Here is a 13205-nt window from a genome sequence, read left to right on the forward strand (position 1 = left end):
TTATCATGCTTTGCACCATAAATTTGTCTTGGTGTGAGGCAGATGTACATTTACACATCGCAACCGTGCAAAATGGGCCTTGGCATCACTATGGAGAAGAACTCTTAAAATAATTGTAGAACAAAAGCTGGCTCTCGCACACCCAGTGTAAGATGCGAAGTCTGGTGCTCAGTGGTAGAGGTTGGCCACCTCACAATTGAATCAATAGAGAAGAAATCCACGGCACACAGGCTGCTGCAAGCAAGGAACCCCTTGCACGTTTAATGCGGAAGTGAGCAACGTTTCGGGGTCACGCCAGGCCAGGCTTGACAAAGGGGCGTGACCCCGAAACGTTGCTCACTTCTGCATTAAACGTGCAAGGGGTTCCTTGCTTGCAGCAGCCTGTGTGCCGTGGATTTCTTCTCTATTGAAGAACTCTTAAAAGCCAGCTATTCATAATTCCTTCACCCCTATTGGCATGAGGTCTTAATACACCCACATTTATTTTCATATGAGCTCATTCAGCTGGGCTGATGTAAAAATAAGTGTATAAACAATATTAACACATTTAACAATATTTAATCATCTGCCTATGGTGTCTCCTGCTCTGGATCTTTCATGGGTTCCAGTGCTGGGAAGCACAGGAAGAAATGCGACCCTGTATTTCCTAAGGGACTGAACTCATTGTGCGCATGGGATGCATTTCTTTCCGCATTCCCCTGTGCTGGATCAGCATACAGATCATTTGACCAGTTGCTCTTGTGGAGAACAATGTCGGTTGTAGGCTACTGCATTTTTTTATCATTGGGTCGGGTACCTGCGGAATACCTGCAAGGTGGTCAGGTTTTGTGCAGACATTTGTGATTATCCGTCTGGGTACCCGGCTAGTTTTCAGGATTGGACCCTCCCCTGAGTTTTTGGCAAAAATCCTTGCCCTACCTAGCGGAATATACTTCAACGTGAGGCCGCTTCTAGTTTCGCAGGCACTGGGTCGAAGGAGTAAGTAAGCTATTGTCAGGTCAGATTGGGTAGCGGGTTTGGGTAGCTTAGCATAGAGGTTTGTGGGTGCTGGTCGGCTTTCAGTTTACCAGGTTTGGGTCGGGCACTGGTCTGCCCAATTGGACCTGTGCAGGGCTCTGTTGATGGCAAAGTATGGAAAAGCTGTGCCCATGGCATAAGCTGGTAGTGACAGGGAGCCTCCGGTCAAAGTGTTTCCCTTCAGAGGCCACCTGTCCTTGCCTGTGTCCCATGGACACACATTTTGTCTGTGCCAGACAATGTCAGGCTTTTTTTTTACCACCACCGATCTCTGCAAGAGCACAACAAAAACTTCCCATGTACAAGAAGGCCAAAATCAGCAGCCCTATGCCACATGTACTGAGATCTGAATGGTTTTGTTTCTGACTCCCAGCCAGCAATAGTGTATTTAGAAATCTTGCTTTCTCGACCTTACATGGCCTTGTACTGGAGTAAACCTGCTGGTTAACTTAGGTTATTTTTCTGCCAGATGCATAAGAACCTGTTGGCTAAGCTTCTAATAAACCTGTTAATGCAAGACCTGTTTCTGAACCTCTGCTGCTGGAGAGATTAACATTTAACCTACAGTGTTTGTCTTCCTCTGTGCCCTATAAATACATCCTCCCTTCGTTTTTATGTGTATCCTGTTCTCGGTGAAGAACACAGGTGGTTATCCTGAAACCTATTGCTTTGTATTATAAGTATAGGTCTTTTTTATATCTGGCCTCAATAATGCATGGCACAGGGGCTGCATTTATTTGTCCTTACTGGCTGCTCCCTCAGAGCCAGTACTACAGCTACTGCTTTTTCATTGTAGAGTCTTCGTTTTAGGGGGTTATTTACTAAAACTTGACTTTTTCTCATATTGAAGTCAAACTAACTCCCATCCAAGAATTTAACTCCTTTATCAAAAAAGCAGCTTGCAAAATCAGTGTCACAAAATAGAGCATCATCAATTGAATGGTGTGCCTTTTTATATTTATATATATATATATATATATATATATATATATATATATATATATATATATATATATATATATATATATATATATATATATATATATATATATATATATATATATATATAATAATTAAAAAAAAATTCTGCCTTCTACATTGAGATTGAGTAATGGATTTTTTTTTTTTTTATGCAGCTTTGGTGTATAATTCTCAAAAATTTCTAGTTTTTCCTTTAAGAGCTTGACTAGAAAAATTTGAGGTTTACTAAATCGGCCTCTTAGTGTGTAAAAGTTTAACAGAGTGCTAGAAATTCCTTTGGAGCACTTGGATAGGAATGCCATGCTCACATATGCAGGTTCACAATGGGGTTTGTAAACAAAAGAATTTGCTTTAACCAATGTTCCCTGTCGATGCACACACAAATTTGATATTAGTGCCCACAACAAACTGGGGGGCACATAGCCAACAAGGTATTAGAGGGAACGTTGACCTTGACCCTTATTGTCCTGGTAAGTCTGCATTACACTGGCATTAAGTGCCCTCATTGACTGGCAGCTACTTAAAGCAAAAACCCACGTAGCATAAATACCCTTCTAAATAGATTGAAATTTCTCTTAAAGGATAAGAAAAGCTTTAAAATAAGGGAATGTAAAATTGATGGGAATGTTATTCTAAGCACTTTGGTAATTTTACATTCAATATTTAGTTTGTTTTGATTCCTAGATATTAAGGATACATGTACTGTTAATATGAAAGAATTGTGTTTCAGCAGTGTCACCTGCTGGTCAGTTTCCAACCAGTCTGACCAGCAAGTAGTCAACGAAGTTGTCAGAAAAAGGTTGCTATGATGTTCTTCTGGTTAGGAAAAGAATTGGATACCTTTCTCCTATCTTAGATGAGTGTGCTTAGACTAGCACCCTAATCTATTTTACTCTCACTTAGTACAAAATGTTTACTTATCCTTTAATGTGTTCCCCATTAAGGATTCAGAGCAGTGCCTTCTAATTATACTTTCTATGAAGGTACGAGGACTGATAGTTGTGTTGCACAGTACATACAGCGTCCAGAAAATAAAAAGTATTTGGAAAATCCCCAGCAAATGCTAAGGGGGGGGGATATAACACTGTGATTTGTGTTGAACAGTATAAAGTTCTCACAACCCATGTGTTGCAATTCTTTTAATATGTAACTTTTTTTTCATTGGAAAGTGATTGTGCTATTACGTGTAAACAATGGAAAGGTCACTGCCAGTGTTACAGCAATGTATTATCTTTCAAAATGTGCATTGTGGATGAGATGAGTATTTGTGGTCTGTAGGAATGCCAATGTCTTAACAACGTTGCCAAATTTTTGGCGTTTAGTAGGAAATGAAGTCTTGCAACAAAAATTCAACTCCTTGATTTGTTAGACAGACACTTAATGGGGTTGCTGAGTAAAAACTGCACTTAAATTAAATAACTTTGTACACAAGGCCACAAATCCCGCTTAATATAGGACTTGACACACTGTGCCTCTAGGAGCAGTACACAAGTGCATATGATTGATTGAATAAGTGAGTGACTACAACCTAAAAAGTTAAATTTCTGTGTAATGCTACTTGTTTTTCAGGCACACATAACTTATTTTAACAAGAATACCCTTGAATTAGTAATACTCCGAAATGCAATCAGATTCCTCACTCATGGCTTTGTTTGTGCAGGGAGGTGAACACGCTCGCAGATCCACCATTCTGGATAGTGATGAGGTGATCACGTATTATTATGATGACGTTAAAACAATCTATGACATTTTCCAAAGAGGGGTACGGGTATCAAGTAAGTATACACGTGGTGTACTGTCATGTTTGATATATATATATATATATATATATATATATATATATATATATATATATATATATATATATATATATATATATATATATATATATATATATATATATATATATATATATATATATATATATATAATTATTTAACCTGAAATTATATCCCTTGTGTATTTTACGTTTTATTTAAAAAAAATTTAATTCTTTCCTAATTTCCCTGTTTTTCCTTTTAGATAATGGGCCTTGTTTAGGACATAGGAAACCAAATCAGCCATATGAATGGATTTCTTATAAAGAGGTAATTATAAACTCATATAATAAATGAATGACTGCCCACTGTTCATTACATGTGTGAATATAAAAACACCCTCCCATGCAGAGAGAAGTTTAAAATGCACATGGCAACAGCATTCACGTTAGTTTTGTACAAGAGGTGGTGCCCCAGCAGAGCATTCGCTGGATGTAAGGAGAGGAAGTCCATTTGTACATTGCAAAATACTGAATCTACCACAAAAGATTCAGCCAAATGTGGAACCAAACCCAAAACCTGTCAGTGGCTTGATATTTGTATGTTTTGTGAGTAACTTTTAACTGTTCAGGGAAGCAAGATTTACAACCTGAAATTTGTCCAGGAGCACTTGTTTTACGCATGTCTCTTTTATGGTTTCTCTTTTTAAGGTGGCAGAAAGAGCTGAGTTTGTGGGGTCTGCACTGTTGCACAGAGGGTTTAAACCTTCACCGGATCAATTTATAGGCATATTTGCACAAAACAGACCAGAGGTAAGATCATATTGCCTTGAAATTTCTGTTAATATTCAGCAGCCGGTTAATTTTGGTAGCTGTGTTTGGAAAGCAGTGGTGTGGTTTCATTATAATGCTGCTATAGTAAGAAGTTATTGATTTGTTGTCTCTTGTGTGTAGTGGACAATCGTGGAACTGGGCTGCTACACATACTCCATGGTGGCGGTGCCACTGTATGACACATTGGGAGCGGAGGCAATAACGTACATCATTAACAGAGGTACGTCACAGGAGACTTTGGGCTTTATTATAGACAAATTCACAGGGTACTTTGACTAAAGCTTTCCAGTTGCAGATGTATTGTGTATGTTACGCATTTAAACGTTTTTTTTATTTATTTTTTTTTTTTTTTTCTGAAATGGCTCAGTATAGCAGTAGAAGAGTGGCAACAAAATGGCAAGGAAAAAAAACTTCTGAAATGCCTTTTTAAAATAAAAAATGTCAAGTTTATGGCACATGTGAACAAAGATCCCCTTTAAAACTTGATGACTACTGAGGTGTGCTATAAGCACCATAATTCTCCTCTACCATGAAATTGATTTCAGACAAAGGTAAATAAGGCAACCAATGCAGCACAAAGACTACGTTCCATCCTGTGGGAATAGGATTGGCATGCGCTTGACTTATTCAATACAGGGCAAACAGGCTAGATCAAAAACGTTTTGGTTCGGCCGAGTCTGTATTTATTTCATAAAAACCAAACCCGTGGAATCTAATGGGAAATTTACAGAACGAAGACATGCAGCAGCTGCCCTGCCCTAATGAATCTTTAGCCTTATCCCACATTTTACTCCGCCTCTTGTGCACTACAAGGGTTCTTACACACGCCAGTTCTTTTCTGTGCTCCCCTGCATTGCGTAGGTGAAATGCAACATGCTGTGTCCCACCTGCGTTTGCCGCTTACATGCGTCTGAGTGTGTCTAGTCTTGAGCTCCTCTGCGGCTGAACGGAAGAAAGCGCAACGCAGGGGAGCGCTGAAAAAAAACGTCTGTGTGTAGTAGCCCTAACCCCAGCACAGTGGTGCACATTTACTAATCTAGTACAAAATGCACCAGTGAGCTACTGCAGCAGTTGGTACTTACTGTCATAAACTGATGTATGTTTGCCATTGGAGCACCCCACTGTTCCTCTGCAGCTTATATATGGTCTTCAAACATCTCTTATTAAATATATCTCTGCATGCTAATGCATTTTCAACCCAGGGAAACCGATTCAGAGAATTAGCAGGGTCATGTCAACCTCCATAGTGTAATGCTTAGCTGCAGCTCACTCATTGACTTTGTGCTATACATCTTGTATCTCATGGCAACTAAAAAGCTTCCACTTCTAATCCACTTCTTATTTTTCCAAACCTATTGACTAGGAGTATGTTTAGACACTAGACGGTGAAACTCTTTTTATAGCACGCAGTTGTGTACATGCCCCTGCCCACCCCTCTAAATGCTAAGGTTTACCACACATGCAAGAGATGTATTTCATTGTTTTTGCATTGGTGGAGGACATTTAGGTGACCTCCAGAAAGATTTTGATTTAGGCAATTGAATATGACTCCAGATTCTCTGTAAGTGAATCGCAGGGCAGCAACAATTTTAAAGAGTATCTGCAATGGACCATTTGGTTGCTGAGTGTGTTAAAGCTCATTCTAAGCATATGCCAAATCCTCATATTAAGGGTAGTGACACATGGGTCAGTTATGTGCAGGAGCCACATAGCCTTGTTAAAGGAACAGTAACGTCCAAAAATAAAGTGTTTTAAAGTAACAAAAATATAATGTAGTGTTGCCCTGCACTGGTAAAACTGCTGTGTTTGCGTAAGAAACACTACTATTGTTTATATAAATAAGCAGCAATGGGGGCAGCCATTCAAAGGAGAAAAGGCTCAGGTTACACAGCAGATAAGCTCTAATGGTGTTATCTGTTATCCATTAGTTAACCTGTGCCATATAGCCATTTTTCAATTTCCGCCATTGCTACACAGCAGCTTGTTTATATGAACTATAGTAGTTTTCCTAAAGCAAACAGATCAGTTTTACCAATGCAGGGCAACACTACATGATATTTTCATTACTTTAAAACATTTAAATTTTTTGGTGTTACTGTTCCTTTAACTGAACAAGCATACCATTTACTAAGCAGTTGCTTGGAATTACTTTAACTAATTTAGAAAGAGAGTAAGGATTGGCTGAAGCAGAGTAATACATAAAAGTACTGAAATGCGGTAGCTGTAAGTAATTTTTAAAAAATATTCTTAAGCTTATACTAGAACCAGGGGCTGGTATGGCTTTATTTCTTGAAATTTCAGGAGATGTTCATGTGGTTTTATTGCACTGTTACATTATTAGTATCTTGGCTAATTCTTTAAATTATTCTGTGGCCAAACAATGTAGTGAATTGCTTTTAGTGAGTGGCAGAATGGAAATAGCATGGTTCAAGAAGACTAGCATCTTGGCTTGTCAAAAAGGTAAAGCAGCAAGATATTTTTTTAAACGTAGCTGAGATGCTGCATTTTTTACTTAGCAGCCAATTAAAACCTGTACATTTGTGTATAATGAAATAAAAAAAATGCTTTTAAAGCAATGGCTTGTTGATATTTGTCTCTGCCCTTGGCAGTCATCTGAACAAATAAATGGCACATTTGCTATGGGTAATTGTTGTTTAACATGCTTGTTGTTTGCTTCAGATTTATTTTCAGAAACAGACGCCTAATTTGCTCTTTTTCCATTCCAGTCTAATCACTGCCAGCGCACAGAGTGCCTTTAGAAGGCTGCAAAAACAAAAAAAAAAGTGGCTGGACATAGTTAATTATATTTTGCTTTGGGGAGGGGAGTGCTGGAATGTTGCTTTCTAAGTATGCCATATTTTCACATTCCACATCCAGTTCTTACAGGTACATTGAAAACTGAAGCTGTTTGTATAATGAACTAAGGCTCCTGGTGGGGGAAGGCAGAGTTTTGTTTATATAGAGGCTTCTCAATGGACTGCTGATTTGATTGTGTTTATATGAACAAGAAGTAGAATGACTTTGCTTTCAGTTTCAGGGTTTGCCCTGTTTAGTGCAGAAAAGCAAAACACACATGCCATATTCATTAAAGTGATTGAAAAAGTGGTGGGGGGAAATACTGCCCCTGATGTACAACAGAGATAATATGGATGCCTCTCCTAAAAATATAACTTGTTTGTCTCCTTTGCCTAGTACAAGACTTTAGTGTTTTCCATTCAGAGACAATTTATTGCAATAGTAATCTCATTTGCTGTGGTGCACCATAGCCCCAATTTGTTTGCCATTTTGCCTTGTTATGCATCCACTGAAATTTCTTCATGACTTATCTTTCATTTGGATATACTTTTGTGCACAAAGTACCCATTGCATTAGTGTCTACATTTAAAAAGGACTTTGTTTTATAATGATTTTTACTTTTGGGTTCAGATGAAGGGGAACAGGCATTTGTCTGAACTTTCAGTATCTGTTTAAATTATTAAAAAACACTTAAAGGAGAACTAAAGTTTAACTAAAGAAGTTGCTACTAATGTTATACATTATGTTTTGTGCTTCTGTACCAGCCCAAGGCAATGACAGCCCTTTAGCAGTAAAGATCCGTGTCTCCAAAGATGACCCAGTAGCTCCCCATGTTCTTTTCTGCTGATTCACTGCACATGCTCTGTGCTGCTGTTACTTACTGAGCTTAGGGACCCACTTGTAATATACAGTACACATAGAATATAAATGTTGCAGTATAAGGCTGATAAATAATTAATACAGATCATTACTACATGGAAGCACAGAAACCAGTGCAACTAGCATCAGGATTTAATAATCAGCCCTGTAGCATCATCTTATATTAAAGGCCGACCTAATTTTCTGCTTGAAATTTGTGAAGACCCCTAAGCTTAGTTTCTCACAGCTGCTCAGAGCCCACTGAGCATGTGAGTGTCACAGACACTTTCCAAAATGGTGACCCCCCTGTGACAAGTTTGAAGTCCTGGATCATTGTTGCTGTTGCAATAAGCAAAAGCAAAGATCTGATTGATTGCTATGGGTAAATATAACAGGTAATGTTTTACACGGCATGATAAATAGGCCCCAAAATCTCTTTATAGAATACAGGGATACATTTTAGGTTTATTATGTTACGTCTCTTGTTAAGTAAAACCACATTATACTGCTATACCCTATTATTATGTTTACTGTGAAATACAGTAAACATACAGCTTGCACTCTATGGATACATAGCCTTCATATTGTGCATTATATTGTTTAGACAAACCTGTACCCTCTTCCTTTTTTCTTTTGCAGCTGATCTCTCGGTAGTATTTTGTGACTCTCCCGAGAAGGCAAAACTTTTGCTGTCCAATGTTGAAAAGGGAGAAACACCAGTGCTCCGCACCATTGTGCTCATGAATCCTTTTGACAGTGATCTTGTTGAGAGAGGCAAGAAGTGTGGCGTTGAATTGGTCAGCTTGAAGGATGTAGAGGTCAGTAACACAATTAGCACAGTTCCTACAGGTATAATAGTTTAGTGCAACATTTCTACTTCCTTCCAGTGACTAGAGTTGTACAGTCCAGGAATAGCTGTCAGAAAATTGAGCGTGTGTAAGTTTTCTGTATTTCCAAATTGAGGACCCACCTATTGCCATCCCTAATTTGTTCATGATACCTATGTTCTCAGTGAAAAGGATAACTTGATTGATTCTGTATGGATGTCAGATGGTTTAACTAAATCCATGAGGCCAAAAGTTTCTATATTTGAAAATCTGTCATGTACAATTGTTTTACATTGAGATTAAATCTATTTTTTAATTCTAAAGCCATTGTTTGTTTTTATTAGGAAGAGGGAAAGGCAAACCGAGAAAAACCAAAGGTAAGCTGATAACAACAACTCTTTAACAACAATTTGTAAAGGTGCAATATTGGCACCTTAGCATAACTAGAGGTTTGTGGGATAATGTGTTTAAAGTGCATTTGTTTTTCCAGGGACAACTCGCTCTTGTGCTGCAGTGTGACTGTTCTTTTGGATTTAATCCTAGTATCCATGTGTCTTATCATACTGCATAGCAGGGAGCATATTTAGTGCCGGGACCTTCAAATCTGATTTCATAGCAACCTTGTTTTGCTATCTGTGTACTGAGCTGCAGCAATTTTATGCTAATTTTGGAAACCAAAATCAAAAGTTGCACTAAAGATTGTCATTACCAGACTAGGCTAATGCTTTGTGATCTTGCTTCAGCAGCTTTTCAGATTTGTAAACCACAACTCCCAGCATCTGTGTGTTGTAGTTCACAAACAGAGTCACAGAAGGACTATTATTGCATTAGACTAATCTGACTTCATCCAATTCTCATCAGCAATAGCTATAGAGCGAGAGATTAAACATCACTGATCTAATAGAACTCTGTGGAAACACATGGATGGCTGCAATGTGTTTGCAAATGGCAGAAATACACACTGAACCGTGATATACCGGTACATATATGTCTCAACTCCATTCTGGATCTGTTATCAAAACCTTTTCATTATATGTTTGACGAGAAGTAGAATTAAATATGTAATCTGAGAACAAAAAGCGGAAATCCATTGCAATGCAGGTAATTCCTTGCCATTTCTTGCAGCCTCCCAAACCAGACGACCTGGCAGTTGTTTGCTTCACAAGTGGGACGACCGGTAATGTGCACATGGCGTGGAACAGCTCTTGTCACTGTGATAAACTGTAGCATTGTTTTGTTGCAACCAGCTTCACCTACCTGCAGCTCCTTTATGAGGCTACAGCTAGTCTTTCAGTTTAGTGCAAGCTCTAATAAGCAAGAGGAATTCTGGCACCTATGTGTTGATTGTAGCTTATGGTTGCAGGCAATATACAAATTCTGAAGTATATTCTTCTAGTGGGGGTTATAAGAACTTCCTGATACTAACTGGATATGATCAATCCTACTAATATAATAATTAGAACCATTAATATATGTATATAGTTTTATTATTTGCTGTGAGTTTATTGTAATGGATAACTCATAGCTTTCTCCCATGCTGGTACTTGCAATGAGCTCTGTTCATGTTTCTTCCATCTTGCTCTGTACCTCATTAACGGTAGGATTTTTTTTTACAAGAGTGTGCTGGTTAATTATACTGTCTAAATCTATTTAAATAATGTCTTCTTCATTTAGGCAATCCAAAGGGTGCGATGCTATCTCACAAGAACATTGTGAGCAACAGTGCAGGTTTTATGAAAGTAACGGAGGTAAATGTGGGTGCTACAGGGGTGTTTTGGATTTGCAGTGTGCTATAGGGGTTTTGAATTTATTTCCTTTAATCCTTGTGGTAACTGCAGCAGTATTCAGTGGAGGCTGGCAATTTGTTGGAAGCAATCCATGGTCCTTTAAAAAAAAAAAAAAAAAAAAAAATTATATATATATATATATATATATATATATATATATATATATATATATATATATATATATATATATATATATATATATATATATATATATATATATATATATATATATATATATAATTTTTTTTTTTTTTTTTTTTTTTTAAATGAAGGCAATGTTAGGGAGGGGAAAGGATAATTATTTTGGACAACAAAAGCACTAATATATGTCCTTGAAAAAGCATCCAAATGAATAGTGTTCTCCTATTTTATGTTACTTTCTCATTTATCTACCATATGGTAGGCCTTACTCACAGACTGCCTTCATTTCCCTGAGTGCTGATGTGGTTTACTGTTCCGTGAGAGTGCCTCCACAAGGGCCAGTGGGGAGATAATCTTTTAAGCAACTGTATGATCAGTAGTGATATCCCAGGCAATGGCATTCTGCGGCACTCCAGAGTTTGAACTGAAACTCCCAGCATCCAACCTACAGCCGAGTGCTGTCGAGAGGATCTGTGAGTTGCAGTTTAACAGAAACTGGTGGTCTGAAGATTATGTGTTAAGATTAATCTTCTCTTATGCCACACACACTGAATCTGGAGTTGGGTGGGCAAGGCACCTCCACTTCGACCTTATGAGCCTCCCCGAATATTTTGCATGACATTAATCATACTTTTTACTTTCACTGTTCACCAGTTACACCTGTATGGATGGTTGTGGTGGAGCAGATTAACAGGTATTAAAGCAGCACTGAGTGCAAAGATTATGTGGGGGTTTTTTATTTTTGGGGGGGGGGGGGGTTCTCATTTATATCAATGTGGGTTGCTCATGCAGAATATTGGTGGTTAAAACTTCCTCACAAGCAAGGTTGGGCATTCCTGACACAAACTAAATAGCATTGACGTATTTTCCAATACTTTACAGAGATCAACCCCCTAAAATTATTCATGATATTCAGTAGCTGTTAAAGCTTTTTATACCGTGAGTTTTAGCAGCTCGGCATATCAGAAAGCCAGCCTTCTCACTGCTGCTTTAATAGGCATGTGTGGTTTCTCATTAAAATGGAACTAAGAATCAACTAATCCTCCTAATGTGATTATGCTTAATTGAGAAGCTTGTTTTGGTGTTTTCTTCCTCCGCCTGTTCAGGACTTGATGTTTCCTTCTACTCAAGATGTTCTGATTTCTTTTCTGCCCTTGGCGCATATGTTTGAAAGAGTTGTGGAGGTAGGCAAAAGGCTTGTGCCCTGTTTTTATATGCTCAGCGATTTTTATCATATTTTCCAGAATGCACTTACTATGAACGCCAATGATATACACGTTTCCTATTTGCCATTGGCACACATGTTTGAAAGACTGGTGCAGGTAAGAGTATGGAGGATTCTCTTTGCAGATGCTTCAGTAGTTTTAGTATTGTCCTAGAAGTTCTGTAGCAAGTAGGCGATTTTGGGTAATTAGCAATAACTGTAATATTCCCTAAACCTTAAAGCCAAAAGTACGTGGGGTGGCATACAGAATTTTGGCCCTCCAGCATTTATTTCAGTGGGGCACCCAAAAGCAGATACTCCCATACAGATAAATGTATAATTCCAAAAACTGGGTGTTTTGCAAAGTTTATATTGTCTGCTGCCGGTTGTCTTTCCATTCAGTTCTCTCCTATTCACATTCCAGTTTCTTATTCAAATCAATGCATGGTTGCTAGGCAGCTTTGGACCCAAGCAACCAGATTGCTGAAATTGGCAGAAACTGCAGAGCTGCTGGAAAATAAGCTAAATAACTCAAAGCATAAATTATAAAAAAAATTAAAACCGATTGCAAATTGTGTCAGAATTTCACCCTTTACGGATACGAACAGTTAATTTAAGGGTGAACATTCCCTTTAAAAACAGGAAAAAAAAAAAAAGGAATTGTTAATATTTGTGGAAGCCATATATCAAAGGCATTCTTTCTAGAAATGTGCTACTTCTGTAACCCCTAAATTCCATTTTCTGTCCTAATGCAGCCTTAAAATCTATTTTTCTGTTTCAGTGTGTAGTGCTTTGCCATGGTGCTCGGATAGGATTCTTTCAAGGAGACATAAGACTTCTCATGGATGATCTTAAAGCTTTGCAGCCCACAATATTTCCTGTAGTTCCCCGACTCCTGAACAGAATGTTTGACAGAGTGAGCTACTGTTTCTGCAACTCTTTCCAAGATGTCCAGACATTAAATCATCTGCCTATATCTGACCAGCTCCACTTTTGCTTTTCCA

General features: G+C 38.1%; 1 protein-coding gene across 6 annotated transcripts in view; it reads left to right on the plus strand.

Annotated features, from left to right (window-relative positions):
• The window catches only part of acsl1.L (acyl-CoA synthetase long chain family member 1 protein L homeolog), a 47366-nt gene that overhangs the window by 19577 nt on the left and 14584 nt on the right, over nt 1-13205 (plus strand). For 5 of the 6 annotated variants that reach the window (XM_041589356.1, XM_018260161.2, XM_041589418.1 and 2 more), the window contains 10 exon segments: nt 3659-3773; nt 4021-4085; nt 4466-4567; nt 4709-4808; nt 8882-9060; nt 9414-9446; nt 10195-10246; nt 10744-10817; nt 12104-12181; nt 12983-13117. In XM_041589356.1, the coding sequence (XP_041445290.1) occupies nt 3659-3773; nt 4021-4085; nt 4466-4567; nt 4709-4808; nt 8882-9060; nt 9414-9446; nt 10195-10246; nt 10744-10817; nt 12104-12181; nt 12983-13117 (933 nt within the window). 6 annotated transcript variants of the gene reach the window in all.

The sequence above is a fragment of the Xenopus laevis genome, chromosome 1L (genome assembly GCF_017654675.1).
Source record: "Xenopus laevis strain J_2021 chromosome 1L, Xenopus_laevis_v10.1, whole genome shotgun sequence".
NCBI classification, from domain to species: Eukaryota; Metazoa; Chordata; class Amphibia; order Anura; family Pipidae; genus Xenopus; species Xenopus laevis.